The sequence below is a fragment of the Falco cherrug genome, chromosome 9, assembly GCF_023634085.1.
Source record: "Falco cherrug isolate bFalChe1 chromosome 9, bFalChe1.pri, whole genome shotgun sequence".
NCBI classification, from domain to species: Eukaryota; Metazoa; Chordata; class Aves; order Falconiformes; family Falconidae; genus Falco; species Falco cherrug.
The window spans coordinates 39,191,216-39,210,671 of NC_073705.1; the positions used below are offsets into that span (position 1 = coordinate 39,191,216).

The window sequence follows — 19,456 nt, forward strand, 5'->3', positions numbered from 1 at the left end:
CTTTTCTTCACTTATGTCCTGTGAAGAGGTATTACTGAAGTGACTTATTTCTTGCAGATGAATTACGTTGGGCCATTTTAGGTGGCACAAGACATGAATATCATGCTTTCCAAATGTAAACGCATGAAACACATCCAAATGCAAACAGTTGAAGAGTCTAGCAACTCATCTGTGTACACAGCTAGACAATGTTTGAAATATGGTTCAGCTCAGTGATTGAGCAAGAGGAAAACAGAAGAGAAAGCAAATGAGGTTTGCATCTCCAGCTCCCACAGATTTATCAGCTAGAGTGAGTGGCTTAGGAGTGTGTGTGAAAGCATGAGGAGCTCAGGTTCCCTTTCCTAGGTGGTGGGTTCTGCAAGCCAGGATCTTTACCAGGAAAACCTGTCTGTACTTCATTGTTGATTAGACCTAGGTCTTGAGAAGACAGCCACAAGTGGTTGTTCAGTTGTTCATTCCCACAGTTTTATACCTATTAATACCAAGATTTGACAACTTGTCTTGGTCAGGTTCTTAAATCTTTTCTCATTTGTAGTACAGAGCAAATGAGCTTTGATGTGGTTTAATTCCCATCCTTGGTCAAAAATTGCCTACATTTGCTGACCTTTGAGATGTGATGTGAAGCTTAGTTTTGAGCAAGATTTTTGGAGTGATTGAATTAAGGGTAATTCTTGTGCTCTGGGCAACAGAGTTCTTGGTGGTTCTTGGGACCTTTCTGAGGCTGACTGGTTAGTATGGGAACTGCGAGGAAGTGATTCTGTTTGATCAGTGTTGAGGTGTTAATGGTGATGTGGCCTGTGTGATGAGTTGAGTTCTCCATATGACTTTACAAGCCATGGATTTTAATGATCTAAAAACTTTTGGACAAACCCTGCATCTCTTCTGTTCTGAAATCTTGTTATAGAGTATTCCCTAGTAAAAGTAAAGAATGTTCATGTGAGGGCCGTGCATAATTTTCTAAACAGCTGTAGGTTTACTCTTTGTCCTAAAAATAAGGCAGTGACCATGCTGCTGTCTGGGTCTTACGTAAGACACAACCAACTAGCATTGCCACATGATATTCTTCATAGTAAATGACACAGATATGTGAGCACAGTTTGTAGTTCTTATAAACAAAAGGTATATACCAGGCCCAGGTACTTAAATCTCCTTTGCTTTATTATTGCACAGTTAATTCTTTTATTACTGTACAGGATTTTGAGGTTTAATTACCTAATTTTCCTATTATATATTATTTGTATAGCAAAGTTTTGAGGCAGTAATATCATTCATTTCTAAGTTCTGCCTGTAAAACTTAATTTCCTCTATAAATAGTCCCATTGGTGAAGCCTGTAAATGTTTTCAAATATCAGGGCAAGAGAATCAGTTTGCATTACACGTTTACACTTTTGCCAAAATCCCCTCAAATTCTCTGTCTGCCCTTTCCTTCCCACACATCTTTTTGTTTCTACATGACATAGTCCAACTGAACATTACCAAGATACTTTACTTTGTAAGTAAGTTAAAAGGCCCAGTGGACTAGGTGACAGGTTTGGGGAGGCAGAGATAACACTGGCTGTGCTCTTCTTTCACCAAATGGTGCAGTAGCCCAGACGCTCACAGAGGTTATGAGACTTGGATGCTTTGTCTCACAGAATTTCAACGTGTTTCCAAGAGGAAGCTCTGAGCTCCATGGTAGTAAAATATTATGGGAGTAGAGATGAGTGGGGAGGGAAGTTCTTTGTCCTTCTTACCCTCTTTTACTTTGCAGAAACATTGAAACATACACTGTAGCAAGGACAAGAATCCAGGTGTTTGTCCTAGTTCCTAGGCAGGAGAGTGGCTCTCTTTTTCTCTCTCTCTCTGTCTGTCTCTGTTTCTTTTCTCCGACACAAACTGGAAGAAAGCTTCCTCAAACATCCCTAACCATTAAGGTGAAATGCTATCTGAAGTGTCCTGCTAAAGGAGGGCCTGTTCCACACTGCCTGAAAGTCTTTAAGTTTTGTTCGTTGAGTTGGAGAAGGTGAGAGAAAGGCTCAGGTATCATTTTACGGGAGCTGTTTTGAAAGGTGGAATTTCCAGGTTTTTATCCTGCTGATAAAGAATGCCTAATTATTTGTGCGGCCTGGGACAGCACCAACAGTACACATTCCCACTGGCAAGGGGTTAGGCTGTCCTTACAGGAGTTAAGAGTTACGAGTTCAACTGTTTTCAGGCCAAGGAAGAAACTGAGTTGTCTGCTATATGTTGGGATTTGTCCTGACCTCTTCCTGGAATTGCGTAAAGCTAATCCTCATCTGGTATGTCTTCTGTTTGAAAGAACTGAGCAAATCTGACTGAAGACACTTTGTATAACTGAACCACATTTGTTTCAACACTCCTAATTGTGATGAAATCTCACCTGGCAATATAGCATACTACCATCTGCATAAATGACAGGTGTCTTTTTTTTTTTCTTGTAAAAATGGCAGCTTGTTATTTCACGTACTTGATCAAAGCTTCAGCTAGAATCTTAGCAAAATCATATTTGTATTTCTGTCAGCACTGTGTGATTATCATAGCTGTGGAAGACCAGAGACTAATCTGTTCTGTCTCATGCAACATCAGCAAAATTACCAACTGTGTTCTGATTCTGGATTTCTTTATTGTTGATGATGAATGATGTACTGGATGAACCAGAAGGAGTACATCTGGATCATTAGATGTCATGCTGACTACACAGTGCTGACACTTAGGAAAATCTTGACTTGTAAGCTAAACACATTTCATATGGAAGTCAATGATAGATAATAAATAGAGCACCAGGATGTAAATCACTTATGTTCATTACTGCACTTTACATAGTAATATAAGACAATACCAGTACTTTAAGGCACAGACTTGTCATCTGCAGCTTTCATTCTGGATGATCCCTACATCCTCTGCAGGTACTGTAAATGAGACCAAATGCTGCTATTGAAATATGGGGCTACAATACAATTCTCTAAATAAAAATATGCTGTAGGACACCATATAAAAATACACTATATATAGAAGGAATTTTAAAAATAGCATGTAGAAAATACAAGGAAGCCAACACTTTGAGATTCTTGTTGGATGCTGTACTTCATTATGCAGTGATGTCTCACAGAGTTGCATTTGTAGTTACGAGAAAGCGAGTAAGAAGCCCTTTCCTACCATTATAATTTAATGCAGATATGCTATATATAGCATGAAAATGTCTCCTTTTTAATTGTGTTAGCTATAAGAGGAAAAACCAGAACAAAATGTATGGGTGTGAATCCAGCACTCCTACATACTATTCTCACAATGTTGATTGTTTTAATAACAGCAAATAGGAATTTTGGAAAATACTATGCATCTTCTCATCTCTTTAAATAATCACTGCTTTCATTGAGGAGAAAACTCAGACTTCATTTGCTGGAGTCAGTCAGAGCAGTGGTATTCCTGGGCGTGGAAGAATAAAATCAAAAGTGATTAAAGGTGGGAACTGAGGGAAAAATGAGCAATCTTTTATTGAGCAATCCTAAAATTGTTTTCTAGTTCATTATCATTGGCATTCTAATTACCATAACGATTAGAGATGTGCCAGCTTTGAAGTTTTTCAATGTTTGGGGGATTCGGGAATCTAGATTTTGGTTTGGTCTCATACAGAATAACAAGTAAGTGTATAAATAACTTTTGCTGTCAGCAGATAACTTTGACACTACTAGTGATCATTGTTTCTAAAGGGGTTATCATGCAGTTAACTCGAAAGACTGATTGGTATTTCACAGTAGCTCTCTAAATAATTTGTCTTGCTACCATAGCAAGTACAAATTGTAACACTTGTGATTCATCTGCAAAATGTACTGCTTGCCAGTTGTTTTACTCAAAGTGCTTTGGCAGCGTGATCTCTCAGAAAGAAAGGTCAATGGCAAAATTAAAAAAACAGGGATTATACTGCAGTTGTCCGCAGAGGGTAATTTGCTCCAGAGACTCCATGGCTTTTTGCTTATCTTTGCGTGTTCTCTGTCAGAAGGGCTAACAGACGTTATGAAAATTCCCTTGTTGATGACAGATCAAGGTAAACCATTATTTGCTGTGTTAAGCTTGAGCTGGCGGGACAGCTATGGAGGGCTTCCTGGCCAAGGTGAAGGTAGGATAGTGGCCTGCAGACAGAACAGCTATCTAGCAGTCCTTAGTGTGTCCTACTGTTATTCAAGGGCAGTTGAACCTGTTCTACAGTGATTTCAACCTTCAAAATATTATTTTCTTTTTTTATTTCTTCTTTAATTTCATAGACACTCTACAGATCCAGTGAATTTATTGATTCCAGTTAAGAATGAACTGATATTTAGTTCCTTGAACTTTGTAAAAGGCTTGTTATTTTGCTAAACTCTAATAATGCTAGGCCTGAAGTTTGGTGTATGCCAGTAACATGTACCAAAACCAGCTACCAAAGTCCCTGTCAATTCATACAAGAAGGGAGATCTGAAGGGAGATCTGGAAAAATAGGTTTAGTGCTAAAAATTGAATATCGCGTTTTAGTTCACCCAAAGTAAAACCAGAAACATTTTCTTAAACAATCTGATTACTTTACTCAATTTGTGTTAAAAATATACAGTGTATGAATGTGTGTGCACACAATGAGTTGAGCAACTGGTAAAGTGAAAAAATGAAATCCGATGTACAGAAGTTTCCATGAAAAGAAGTTTCACATTCCTACTGGTCTCTAACAGAGATTGTTAGAAATTAACAATGCTGCTCAGTCACAAAGTAAACCCTCTACAGCTGCATCCCCTCACACTTGGTATTTAAAGCTCCAGTTTGCTATTCCAAACCAGTACTTACCACAAAAGCTCACTCGGCAAAGCAGTGTAGCGGCTCAACCACACAAACACCTTTTGTTCCACAAGTCATAATACATGTCTTGTCATGAGTGAAATTTATTTTAATAACACTTGATTTTCTTACCTGCTGACTACTTTGTTGATTAACATCCTCTCTGAAATGCAGTTTTCTTTCCAGGTCCTTTACAAGTGCAGCTTTATTTTCACGAATAGAATCATCTGTTGCTAATGGCAGAGGCTTCAGATTTTTCTTTGTTAATCCCTGGATCGGGCTATTAAAAGAAAATTCTGATACTAACATGCAGCAACCAGTACGTATTTTTTTTTGTCACCTGTGTGATATGACATGTTACCCTTCAGTTGTCTGGGGGAACCTGTTATTTATTGATGTAGAGCCAAAGCACAATATGGGATTAGATTTTTTTTGGTACTGTTTTAATGATGCATCCTATTCCCATGCCAGTGAGAATTAAGGACACATCTTAAAGAGAATAAGCATTACAATACTATAATAAGCATTTGGGTTCCATTTATATTTATCCTGGAATAATGTCACTATGAATGCTAAAGAAATGTGTATAGGTGTTACCATAGGTATATAACTTGTACATTTTTCTGTATCAGGCAATGATTTAAGAGTTAATACAATTTCTCATTGATCTTTATCTCACATCTTCACTGATCATTTACACTTGCCATGAACTTTTACTTCTTTCATTTCTCTCACCTTTTTATGACACCTAACATCAACAGTTCTTTTTATTTTTATATTATAGATGTAGTCTGTTTTATTTTAGTAAGGTTTGAAAATAGTTAAATTCTTAAATAAGACTGTCAGGGGACTGTGAGAGTGCACCGCTGAAGCACAGCAGCAGCGCACTACTAGAGGGTGTGCAATGTTCTGGTAGTTTACCAGAAGCTGGGATCATAATAACACAGGGGATCCAGGTAAAAGGCATAAGTGATGATTGCTGTGCAAGGTGTCTTCCTTTTGTGGCTCTGCAGACATGGTGTTCTCTCACTGATTTTGTAACCAGAATGAATAAGATTGATAATGCTAAAAAAGGAAGCTGAAACTTCATTAGATATTCACAGATTAGCACAGAAATTGTCCAGGTTCCTTCCTGATCTTTTGTGCCCTCACTTTGATTCTCTCCCATGTAAAGATCTAAATTTGAATCTCAGCACAAAGAGCTGTAGTTATGTGGGAATTCAGCTCTGGGCTGGGACCCAGGAAAGGTGAAATGGATAAAACAGTATTTAACTACTCTACCTGGCAGGCGTATTGTAAGGATCTATTTGGAAATGCCAGTACAGCAGTTAGAAAAAGTAAAGCACCTGCAAGGGTTAAGTGTCATTAATGCAAAGAGAATAGGGCTTGAGCACTTGCGCACCAGCTCTGAAGGGGAGGAAGGGGAGTGGATGAGTAGTAGCAGTTGATCTTTTGCTTGCTGTTGCAGTGTTGTGAGAGCAGGCTGAAGGCTTGGGTTGGGTATTGTTAAAGCCTTCACTGTGAACCTTGGAACTTTATTATGTGTGCCTGCCCATGATGCCAGGCCGTGAGGGCCTCCAGGCATGTGCCACAGAGTGATGGCAATTATGTGGCTGTGCTGGGCAGCTAGGAAGTCTGTGCGCAGGAGTGCAGTAATGGTTTGAAGGCAGGCTTCTTGGCACACACTGGTGAATGTTGTTTATACAGGGACACTTTTTTCTAATTATAGATTGCTCGATGTAGTATCAGCAGGATAGTTGGGAGATTGTGACTTACGGATGGCTATCACTACCTTGAAGTGTACCATTGGTAAAAAGGTGAAATAGTCCTCACTTTGTGCAGGATCTGGAGTTCTATGGATAAAAAGTGGTATCAACCTACCAGTGCCAGCCATGCTAACGTGGTGCTCACGTAGCCCACAAAAGGGATATTGATTTAAACTCCACTAGTAAAGAAGGAACTCTCAAGACCACAGCCTTTCCCATACATCATCATCCTTATCTGCTCGTATGGTGGTGAAATCATGGCGGCTGTCAATTAAAATATTTATGTGCAAACCATTAACTCTCCTGAGATTTTTGGGGGGACTTTAAATAGAGAAAGTGTTGCAACCAGAAAAATATCTTTACATAAGTTATTTCTTAGATTTACCTGGACTAAGAAATAACTTATATTATGAGGTACCTTTCAGAACTTTACTTGTTGCTGACAATAGATGAGAATGTTTTTATAGGTTATATAGCCATTGTCTTCGAGTCTTAGGTCTTACCCTGCAAGCTCATGAAATCTCTTTTCACCCACTAGTACAGTCTTGTGAGTCTCTGAGCCCCAACATTATTGTATAATCTGTTTATAAACTCATATTTCTCTATCTTCTTGTAGAAGCTACTAGCTCATCCTTTATTAACTAAATGTAAAAGTTAGATGAAATGACCAGAATATATTAATAACTCACTTTTCTATTTTATGAATGACTTGCATTTCAGTTACTCCCCACTGAACCCCTGAACAGAAATACATCTTAGTTTCCTTTATGAGTAGTTCTTGTCCCTGCTGCACATATGGTTTATGCTACTTACGTGGCTGGTGTACTTCTAGGCAGTCCCATAGCATTGGTTGATGGCCCAGTAGGAAGTGAAGGAAGAACAGCACTAAGGAAAGCTACTGGATTCTGAATCCGGCCAGTTGGGGACATAGGAGCAGGAGTCACACTCTGTGGCTGAAACTGTTTTACGCTCGATGTAGAAAGCGTTAGTGGAGGCAGCATTGATTCTTTAGGGCTTGGTAGAGACTGTTCACTTATGCTTGTAAACCCTCCTGAAGACCTTGATTGGGCAGATGGGGAATTTCCTGTGAAATTTTCCTTGTTGTTTGTTCTTTGAGTTCCTTGAGGGACGTTGCTGAATGTTGTAACTGAAGAGCTGGAAGAAGAACTGCTAGGCGGTGTGGTTTGTGATGGTAGGAACTGCTTAGGTCGGGGATAGCTGAATGCTTGTGCAGCAGGGGCTTTGCTTTGTTTGTACAGAGTTGAGGTGGACTGTTGAGGGAGCGAAGCAGCAGAATTCAATAAAGTTGTGTTGAATGACAACTCTCTTGTAGATGTCTGATACACCTGCTGCTGTTCAAGCAAGACCTGGTTGTGGAGCTGTTTTAACTGGGTTTGATCGCTGCATATAAAACAAAGATGCAAAAATTCAGTCAAGAGCCCTGAATTGGTGGCTGTCTACATTTCCTTATGTGAATTGCAAGAGAAAAATTCTATGTCCTGTGATACAGTAAGATGTAGGGGAAACTACATGACATATTCCCTAATGTTACGAGAAGAGCATAATATTAGTTTGCTACTAAAATAAACTTTTCCTTCCTCTCCCCTTCTTTGCCAGAGGCACAAAATTTTTTTGTCTGAAAATCATTTGACTGAAGATGATTCTTACATTTTATCATGTGCAATATAAATACAAACCTTACTTGAAGATATTTAAGGGGTAGCATTATCAAATTCTTCTCTATGTCACCTTAGTGCCTCTCTGCTTGTGTAACGAAGAGTAGGATTTAGTTAATTGGATTTTTAAATGAGCATTTGTAAGATACTTGCTGTTATTTAGCTCCTCAGCATTATGGCTAATAAAGCTTTGTAATAATCCACCCAAAGAGATACTGCCAATGTATTTTAGGTGGTATTGACATTCAGTGATAGGCAGGAGTGCATAATTCAGAGAGGACTTGCATTTCATGCAGTTGTTTCTTAGATGATGTCTACTGTATGTGTCTTCAGGGCTTTTTTACTTTGCAGTTGGGGAATCATTTTGCCTTGTCAAGTGGCTTATTTAGTTGTTATGTATATGGAAATACAACATATAGAAAACAGGCTAATGTTTCCCCTTCCAAAACCAAAAAGGACATAGAGAATACAGAAAATTATAATGTAATAAATCATCAAGTATTAAATAACTGTTCTTAAAAAGCAAAAAATGTAGAAGTAGAGACCAACTACAACAGGTACTAACAAACCAAATACATGAAGTCAACAGAACTGCTTTTTCTTTAAAAGAATTATTGTTTCTATAATGTACTAAACAAAAATTGCATTAAAGGTATATCAAGATAGCAATTTCAAGCTTTCAAATAGTAGAATGTTAGAGAGCTAGAAGTAGTGCAGTCCTGATTTTGTGTCCTTTATATATACATCTGCATAATAATGGACTCCTTTGTTACAGTTTATTGGGGGAGGGAGTTTGAGAGAAGTTCTGCTTTATAAAAACATTGGGTAAATTAAATACTGCTTCTGATCCCCCCTTAAAGACACTATAGCTCTGAAGGTATGTAGGTCTGTGAATATAGGCTTAACAAATTAAAAAAGCACTGTTCCAAGTTCTTCTGCTACATGGTATATAAGTTCTATCAAATTACATCCCTGCTTAAAGATACCAATTAATTACTTTATGAAGTCCTTCCTGAGCCTTTACTTAAAGCTTCCGCCTATTTAAGAAATGAAATGAAGGACTGCATGCTTTTTTTTAAACCAGATTTGGGAGGTTTAAAAAATGATGAAAATATATTTCATAACAAACTGCAGTGTGAATTCCGTAAATTGTCCTCTAAGAAAACTACACTACTTCTTAAAATTTCCCCTTGAGCTCACAGTGCACTAATCATGTGAATGCTTTTTAGTTCAAGTGGTTTCACATTATCAAACATTTCCAAGTATTTTATCTGTTTTAAGATTTACATTTGTGAGATGTAAAAGTCATGAGGCATAGCTAGCTGTTAGCCCATACTATGTATAAGACTGAATATATCTGATTTTGGCAAAATCACATACCTGGAATTGAATGAGATATGTTTGAAGAACCTGTTTTTATTTTGCCTGCATAAAAGCAGTATTGTTCACCTTTTGTTTGCAGCAAAAAGCATTGTGGCATTAAATACAATTTCAAAGGGAAAAACATTTTCCTTTTAAAATTGGAGAATGCTTCTCCTAGGAGGGTGATACAGAAAAAAATATCTACCTCTGTTGAGTGTGTTTTCTCAGAGTATGGTTAATTAGGCCAGCACCATGTGAAACTGGCTGTCTTCTTGTTCTGTATTTGAGATTTTTGCTCTAGTGTAATAGTGTCCTGGTCTGTGATTCCTAATTAATACCAGTGATGCCCCTGAGACTTAGAATCCCTTTTACTTACAGCTTTGGTTTAGCCAGCACTGGGGGAGGTTCCTTGGATGGTGATGTTGGCTCTGGTATTTTCATTGGCTGTCCATTTATCTTCTCTTGGAAATAGTTGGATCTGATTTGGTTTGTAGCACCAGGTCCATCCTCTGATGATGATTCACTTCCTTTATCATCTTCAGGCAGCTTGAAGTGCACACGGAGACCTATCTTGGAACTTGATCTGGGTTCATTGTGATTCACAAGAACACCTTCAAGTTTAGGTTTGGGGGTTTGATTTACTACACGATGGGAAGGAGTGTGTGGAGGAGGTTGATGTTCAACAGCAATTAAGTTGATTGAGCTCATTGTGTGAAGGCTAGCAGCATTACTACTGTCTTCAGTTGCTGAAATAGCAAATACCAAACTTTTGGTGAACATAAATTACCATAAATTATGGTGAAATGAAATTACAAAAGTTACAGTTGGAAAAAATCACTCTGATGTCTTTCCAGTTGGACTGAGTTGTTTGACCTCATTTGTTTAACAACAAATTCCCTTAACCAAGAAATATTGTAAAGGGGGGGGGGGGGGGGGGGAAGGGAAGGGACACACTTCTTGTTTGGAAGATTCAGCAGTGCTCTTCAACCATGTCCCCCATGAATTCCACTAGTGTCTTTGAAATACAAACTTTCTTCTCAGAGAATTCTCTAACATTTTAGTTATGAAGAACACTGCCAGAACTTGAGCTGAATTGGAGTCAACGTTGCACTATGCTTTTATGTGCTTTACTTTGCTCACCTAATGGCCTTGGCAGCATAAATGATACAGGCAGTATGAAATAATCTGTTTTGAGGTTTCCTCCTTTGGGCTCTGCACCAAAGGGATATCGAAACAGCAAACTAGACAGTCCATAGAGATTCCAAAAATGGCTATTGCCCAAAACTTGTGGTCAGCAAGGGTTGTGCTTTTGGAAGCGCTGTGCGGGATTCATTCCCTAATGTTCCTTGTTCCTTCACATTTGTGATTGAGGAAGGACACTTTGAAAAGACATAGCAATCTATCTGTATGTTTGATAAGCTGCCTGGACTGCACAGCGCTGCAGCCTGCTCTGCTTGTATTTACTAGCAAGCAAAGGACTAAAACAAACTCTTACCTTTGACAGTTAGATGAGCTATACTAGATACCGTGCCATATTTATTGCTTGCAGTACAGGTGAAACTGCCAGAATCTTCTGAAAATACTTCAGCAATAACGAGAGTACAAATTTCCTCTGCAAAGCATCACAGCAGTGTCATTACTTGAAGTGAACATGCATTGAACGAACAAACAAACAAAGCCTTGATTACCCTTGGGGACATTTCCTTAAAGTTTTCCACCTTGCTCAGTTTGATTTTAGTTCCATCAGTATTATCAATTTTGGCAGCCTTTGTGTGCAGCAGCTGTTATCAGCATTGTCTGCAGCAACTGGTACCCTCTGTGCTCCAGCATGCCCAACGAAAGGGAAGAACAGGTGTCAGCAGTGTTTGGAAAACATTAGAAAATGTTTTCCTAATCACATGAAGTACAGAATTTATCTCTGAAGAACTTTAAATTTTATTTGGAGAAATATAGTCTACTTTATACTCACAACTCACTAAAATATATGTGTTTTCATCTCTTTGCAGATTGAAAGATTAGTTACAATTAACTGGGAACAATTCAAGTAGAGTCACTCTGTAAGGTGAAGAAATAAAAACCATATACATATAGGCTAGCATTTTCCAAAAGTACCAATGCAGATTGCAGATAAGAGGGGATTGTGCTAATTGTGCTTAGAGAAAGTTGCTTTTTCACTTCTTTGTGAAGAAGACCAGTGGTCATGAACAACATGCTAGCAAAATTGTACTTGCAAAAGATAAATTCCATCTTGAAAAGTCAATCTGGGGCTATGACATTCCTGTCTGACCAGTATCTGACATGTCTGGGCAGCAGTACTAGCTAATAAATACCTATGGTGATGGGATTTTAAATCTTTCATTTGGCTGGGTAGCTGGGATGGGGAGGGAGAGTAATATCTAAAGTGTATTGAAATGTGGGCTGATAGTGTTTCTTCAAGTAGTCAATGACTATTTTGCTACCATTTTGCAAGAAACTTTCCTAAACCCCTACTGGATTAATATTTGAAGAGTATTTCTGTAGAAGACCATACCACACAAACTTGGTTGTTTCATGTCATCACTGAGGAAAATCTAGTAGCAACAGAGTATTTGCTAACAACTATAGGAGAATAATAGTTTATTATAGTACTAGGATTATAGAACTAGTTTAAGGCATTATAGTATCTAGTTTATAGTACTTGGATTTGCCAACCACTGCATGCATGGAAATCCAGATTCCTTCTGAATGAGCAGCAGGTGATGAGGCAGTGACAACTGCACCCAACTGATTACCCTCTAAAAACTGCTTCACATTACTCAGCAGTGATGCCACTGGACAGTAAAGGAACAGCATTGGTGGGTTCTGGTAGAAGCTTCATTTATTCATTCCTAAATCTCAGAGAGAGACATTACAAGGAGAGGAAGTCTCTTTCAAGCCACTTTTCTGGGTAAAAAACTTTTAACAGGGTAAGGAGAAGTTACAGAAGTTTATATTCCATAAAAATTAATACTACTTCGGTAATTTTCTGCTTTAGGACGGGTAGCTTTATTTTTAATAGTGAAAAGTGTTACAGGGAGAGCAATAATCTCATGAAGAAGCAATCAAAATCTGTAAGGCTCCTTTGCTCAAATCACACAGAGTAGCCTACATTCTGCTCTGACCCTTGAAATTAGCAAATCCAGCTACTTTTTTAGGATTTGCTGATATCAGGGGTGGAACACCTGATGTGATACTCTCATATTACGCTGGTAGGGAGCAAAGGGAATGGCTGACATGGCTAAACATCTGATGCAATGTTCCCTAACTGGTAAACTAGATAAAAATAGTTCAGTCTACGTCATCTGGTGTACTTCTGAACCTTGGATATACAGGGGACCCTCACACATTAATCTTGTTAATCTTTAGCTCATAAAGTGACAACATTTAGGTCCTAAGTTAGAACTGGGTCAAAGCAGAATGGAAATACTATTTTCTTCAAAAGTGATAAAATTAATTCGGATTGTATATTTATGGAACAGTCTGCAGTAAAATACTTCTCACTAGTAGCTATAGAACATGGGGAAAAGAAGAAATTATGTTAATTAAATTATGGAGTTTGAATAATTAATATTTTGTGAGGTTAAATAACGACATTTGTATAGTCAAAAAAGTATGTGCCTTTTGATTATCCTCACCTGGTTCAGCCATAGATCGTGGTTCTAAAGGGAAGAAGAGCAGAATTAGTAGATTGAAAATACTTACTTTTGCCAATATTTTTAATTTCTTAAGCACTAAATATGAAGCTTGGTCTTCTCAATATGACGGAATACTCCTTTTGATCCAATTTTCTGTTTAAGGGGCGGTGGAGACAGCCAGGCCTTGTACCCAATGGTATGTCAAATCCACTGAACAATATGAACACTTATGAACACTTTTGAGAACTTATGAATAGGAAATAAATTCTGCAAGAAGCAGTTTTTTGCAATCTTAGTGCTACTTTATTGTGTCTTGAAGACAATTCGTCAGACTGTTACACACATGAGATCATCTTACGATAAAACGCTGTTTTGTTTAGTTTTGGTGTAGTGTCGTATTTAAGGAATTTCTATTGAGTTTTAGCAATTTTAGCATTCCAGTGACTTATAAGAAAACTTCAGATATTTAGACTGCATTTGAAAATTAAAATAGAAGTGTATGTTTACAACCTATCATGTGCACACACAGGTATGTGTAAGCATGCTAACGTGTACATCAGGCTACTTTTGTGGATAAATAAGCAATCCGCTGCCCACAAATGCTATTATAATAGCACTTAACTAAAAGATGAGTGATTTACGGGCAGTGGAACTCATATATAAATGGTGCCAAACCCAAACACCAGATGTGAGGCTGAATTAGAAAAGGACATTGAGGTGGCAAAGGGGTCAAAGCAGAAGGCAAAACAATTCAGTAGTTTGGGGAATCTCAGATACTACCTGTGAGTATGCTGTTCAATTCATCCACAGCTTTGACTTCTGGAACCCAGATTTATTGCCATAAATGTGGCTTATATTGTTCTTACCATTGTAATAAGAAATTCAAAATGTTGCTGTGTTAGCAGTTCTGTTGCTGTGTTAGCAGTTTTGTTGCTTGCCTAAACTTTATTAGACACAGTATTTCCACACAAGAAACATACTTTTCTGTAATATCCTAAAATCTGGAGAATCTTCTATCAGTGTTCCTTCTCTATACCATTCAACCTTTGGGGAAGGAGCTCCTTTCACTCGACATTCAAAGACAACAAGCTGCCCCTCAGAAGCTGAAATATCCTGTAACATCTAATAGAGAAAATTAATAAACAGTCAGTAAATGTCTTACTGGTCTTGAAGTAATACTGATTTCAGTAAGATTTCGTAAACCCACTTAAATCCTTGAATGGCTTATGAAATGCACAATTTCTTTTTTTAAACTTTGATAGCTAGAAAATTTTAATTACTTCTCCAAACAATGAATTGACCTCTTTAATTTTCAAATATGTCATAGAACAGATTACCTTTGTAAATACAGGAGCAGCAATTATAGGTCTTCCATCTAGTCCTTGCAAATAGTTAGTGGGGCTTTGCGCCTGTAGATTGCAAAACATTGCATGATGATGTTTAGGTGTACACAGGTTATTTTTCCATATACAAGAGAAACATGCATTTGGAATGACACAAAAGAGATTTTGGTGGGCGAAGTCCAAAGCAAAATATTAATGTAATGAATAAAAGTTGCTCTGTTGTAGACAACTGCTAGCGATCTGCCTGGATGGGTTAGTGCCTGAGTAACAAAAATGCTGTTATTGCCTTATTGAGTTAATCATGGGAAGGAAAACTTCACTGCAGGGTGTTATAATATCTTTCATTAATACCTCACCAAAGCAAATGTATGTAGGCTGCTTGGTGGTGTGTCCTTTTAAAAATTCTTTCTTACAAAATATTTATGGATGTTAGTAAGGAAAAGTTAATTCAAGTCATGTGTGTGACTGCTCAGTAATTCTTCTCCTTTGCCAAACCCAAACAATTTACAGAGGTGGAATATCACCCTATTGATCCTGTTCAGTGAAATCAGAATGAAATTATTCTCCTTCTGGAAAACTTCCTTATATAACTTGATTAATAGAGTTTTTCATTTTAGTGAAATAGCAGCTGCCCCAGAACAGCAGAATTAGGGATTCAGTATCTCTGGAAACATAGCCAGATTTTACAGGTGGTGTCATATAAGCCAACAAGTTTAAAAGTGGTAATTTTTGAGGTAACTATCACTCTTGATTTAGGCAACCTCTGTCAAAATGGCAAACTGTCTCAAAGGCTTAATTCTGTTCTCTTTGTAGTCAAAAGTAAATGTGCATTGTTTCATCAATTCAGTTATTGGCTACCATTAATTCTAGGCTGTAAACATTGAAAAGGCAGCATAAAGCGAGTTTGTCATGAACTTTTGAGTTTTATTTTTAAGTAAATATGGTTCTTCTTTCCTATTAGGAAAGAATTCACAGTTATGAATATCCTGATAGCTTGCAACAAAAAGGACTCAAAATGCATGCAAACATTAATTAGAAATTCTTTGATGTGGATATTAATGTTATGTGGTAAATAAGCCTATCTACATAGAAAGTAAACATAGTCAAATTATTTAGCTTAAAATAAGTTTCGTAGAAAGAACATTATCTCAAGTGAGTTCTGTAGCGAGGGAGAGGGAAAAGTTACAGGCTGCCGCTCATGGAAGTGAATGAGTCAGTCAGCAGTGTGAAGGGGCTGGTGAGCTGACCTACACATCCAAGTGCACTTCATGGCATGCAGTCTCCGACCTGCTGGAGTGCACACAGATTCCCACCGCTGGCTGAGCTAGCGGCAGCTGCTCCTTCTGCTCACTGCCACGGAGATGCCTGTAACCTGGGGATGAAAGGTTCCCTTCCCTTTGCCGGGTGCTAAAGGTTAGCTAGTAGGCAGGACATCTCTTCTGTATATGCAACTACCGTATGGCTGTAACGTTCAAAGCTGAAGTTCAACAGCAAAGCAAAAGCTAGAACATTTTGGGGGTTATGAGTCACAAACTGTAGAAGAAACACCTTTTTAAGAGCTTGGTTTTGGTCCTTGAAATTCACCATATTGTCTCCCCTACCTGATTAACTGGTGTTGACACAGTCTGGACAGGTACAGACACAGGCTGAACGAAGGCAGGTGGTACCTTGGAGGTTTCTTGATGCTTGGTTGCAGTTCTAACAGCAGGAGATGCTGCATTCAAGGAGGTGTCAGCTGGCTTTGTTTTGCTGTAAATTATTAACCAAAATAAAGTTCTCTAACTGGAAGCTAGAGTGTGTCCCTTAGCTATGTCTGTCCCAGTTACATGTCACTTCCAGCCTCACTTCTGGGATTGAATTCCGATTGATCTAAACTGATACATACTCCTAGGTAAACCACATTTTATAAGAGTCAGGCTGCATGTCTTGCCACTGTAATCTCTCATACTTAGTTCACTTACACCAAATGTAATAAATGGCCTGGATTAACCTAATCGTGGCTTGAAAGCTGCTGTTAGCAGTTCTGAGAAGCATGAGAGCACAATGCTAGTTTCTCAGAGGACAGTGCTATTTTCTCTTGCACTGCTCCCTGAACTTGTGTGAAGGTTTGGGCCTATAAGGTAATGAAAATACTATGGTCTGCTTGCATACAGATTCAATAATTTACTGCTGAAGAATAAAAGAGAGGGGTATGCTTTCTGACCAACATGTGCAATTTTGGTAGTGTACAGGTTGGCACCTTTTCACTTCTTCTAGGTTGTTTCTGTATGGAAGTAGAAGAGTTGACCTTTTTTGTTTTTATTGATAAGTGAAATAATGCACACAATGAAGCGAGAGTCTTTTTATTCAGTTTGAGGTATGCAATGGCTGCTCTGGAATGTACCACAGGTCCCCCCTAGGAAAGGCAGTCTTCAAACCAGAGGAAGCCTTACTCAGAGTGAACATATAGTTGCTGTCATCACTGATTTCTCTTTTGAAATTGTGAACTTTTTTTTTTTTTTTGCATTTGTTCTCACATTAATTCCCTTTAATTACAGGTGGTCAGATTCCTTATGACAACAGCTGGAAGCTAAGTAAAAACAAAAGACAGTCTGATTACACCCAAGCCTGATCTTTCAGAATTCTGTCATTTGAGGACATCCTTCTACAATGTCAGAGCAGCATTCTTTTTTTTTTCCAAGAAAACCAGAATGCAATACATTACTTCACAATTTAATGAGGTAAGCAGCTTACAGATGCCATCAAGTGATCATGGTCAACACTATATTAACACCTAATAAGATGAAATGGCTGAGACATTTGGAAAAGTCTGAGCTAGAACTATGAAAAACTTAGCAATTCATCCTAAGACCTTTGAGGACTTCTTGATCCTAAGTTTTATATTAAACACTTACATCCATCAAAGTCTATAAAACAATCCAATCTGGAGTATTTTATGACTTCGAAGTAAAAATCACCTACGACAGGATTTGCTGTCAGCCTGAGGTCTGCAGCATTTTGTATTTGTGTTTTAAAAGAAAATTACATTTGTAATGAGTATAAAACTCCTTAATAAATAATAGAAAAGAGACAGGGTGCATAAGTCTGTTTGGTTAAAATTTCCTCTTTATAAAGCACTGGTTGCTTTTGGGGTTCAATTAATGCATACAAAGGCATGCAAAATAAATGATTGATTATTTCGGTTTTCAACCAGTGTGGCTTCCTTTCCTTGATAGAAAGACTTTGATTCTGAAAGACTATAAATTTTAACAGCTTTGGATCAGGTTCTAAACGCACAGGGAGTGGATTTCGTTTAGGAAAAATAATTTTATTTCCCAGGTTTTAGAATACAACTGATACCTTTTCTTACTTCTTATAGTTAAGTAGTTTTTTATACCCGTTATTTCAGTTTACTCTAGTTCATATCTATTAATTTCCTTATCTTAAATCTAAATAATCCATGTATAGCCATGTTCTGCCAAAAACTCCATGACATACCATATTTTCATGTGAGAAATTTTACTACACATTTTTTCCAAGTCAGATGCTTAAATCATCATTTAAGTTGGATCTAGTCAAGCGGCATCTGTTTTAGTAAATTAATTTTAGTAGTTTAATCTTTAAGGTAATATAATTCTTCTTATGTTTATATTTGATATTGTTTCACTTCTGAAGCTGAAGTTGAAAACACACAAGAAAATGTGTATTTGTTCCACACTATTTGTAAAGCAAACAAACAAACCCCAACCAATCCAAACAAATGCAAAAAAAAAGCCTAATGTGTTGGAAGTCGCAAAATATTAATGGAAACTGAAATGTCTACACTTGTGGGGTTTTGTACTGTAAGAAATAGGAAAGATGTAATTGATTTTAAACTTACTGATCCATTTCGTCTTTGGTGATTTCACCTTCAGAGTCAGAAGAAGAGACTCCTATGAAAAAGAAAAAAAAAATCACTCAGCAGAGAGTTTTTTGCAGAAGTTTATGTATAAATGATACAAACCTTTATTCAAATTTCCTATAGAGCAGTCTAAGGATATATATTATAGTTATGCCAAACCAAAACATCACATTGCAGTGGAAATGAACCAATGCTGCATACTGTGTAAGATCCAGAACTGCTATTGACATAAGGCAAATTTGGGATGAGGTGCGACTGAAATGAGGAAAACAGCATCCAAGACTAAATGTATACCTGGGTCTTGTCAGATTCTCTTTAAAGTGCCACTAGTGTGATTCAGTCTGTAATTGCTGTTGTGAATCAAGAGCTTTTTTTTCTCAGACACCTGATACTACCAGTTTAAAAAAAAGAAAGGGAGAGGAAAGAGAGAGACCTGGAGTCACAGCTATTATTCTTAAGCTATAGCCTTGTAGCACAGTTTGGAGATGATACAAGCTCAGATTACTAACAGCTGTCTTACACTCCTGATGCAGCCTTTACTGCGTTTAGAATTTGCATTTTCTCTGCAGTTCGTGCCAGGGAGCATCTCCATCAGCCATGGCTTCCATCCAACATCCACTGAGTTAGGTAAAAGCAGGCCTTGGCCCCAGGCTCGAGAACTGGTAAATCCTTGCCAAGCACAGGCGTCTCCCATTAATGTCAGGGGCAGTGCAGATACTAAAAAAGGATTCGTCCTTTCACTGTCAGATTAGAGAGGTGAAAGAAGAATAACAGTAGAGCAAAATTAACCTTGTATTAAGTAGGGTATGTGCTTTAAATTATGAATGGTCCCACTGTTGTCAGTGATGGAACTCAATATATTTTTCTGCCTCAAAAATGGAAAAAAGACAAAAGACAAAAAAATTTCAGTGTGTTTATTTTAAATTTGTAATCCTGCTAGCACAATGATGGATGCAATTTAAAACCTTACCCC

General features: G+C 37.8%; 1 protein-coding gene across 1 annotated transcript in view; it reads right to left on the reverse strand.

Annotated features, from left to right (window-relative positions):
- The window catches only part of MYPN (myopalladin), a 52,099-nt gene that overhangs the window by 20,544 nt on the left and 12,099 nt on the right, over positions 1 to 19,456 (reverse strand). The window contains exons 3-11 of the mRNA XM_005433451.3: positions 18,463 to 18,514; positions 16,205 to 16,352; positions 14,598 to 14,669; positions 14,241 to 14,382; positions 13,261 to 13,284; positions 11,103 to 11,219; positions 9,984 to 10,353; positions 7,383 to 7,970; positions 4,936 to 5,083 (exon numbers count right to left, since the gene is read on the reverse strand). Of these exons, the coding sequence (XP_005433508.1) occupies positions 4,936 to 5,083; positions 7,383 to 7,970; positions 9,984 to 10,353; positions 11,103 to 11,219; positions 13,261 to 13,284; positions 14,241 to 14,382; positions 14,598 to 14,669; positions 16,205 to 16,352; positions 18,463 to 18,514 (1,661 nt within the window). The remainder of the gene's footprint in view (positions 1 to 4,935; positions 5,084 to 7,382; positions 7,971 to 9,983; positions 10,354 to 11,102; positions 11,220 to 13,260; positions 13,285 to 14,240; positions 14,383 to 14,597; positions 14,670 to 16,204; positions 16,353 to 18,462; positions 18,515 to 19,456) is intronic.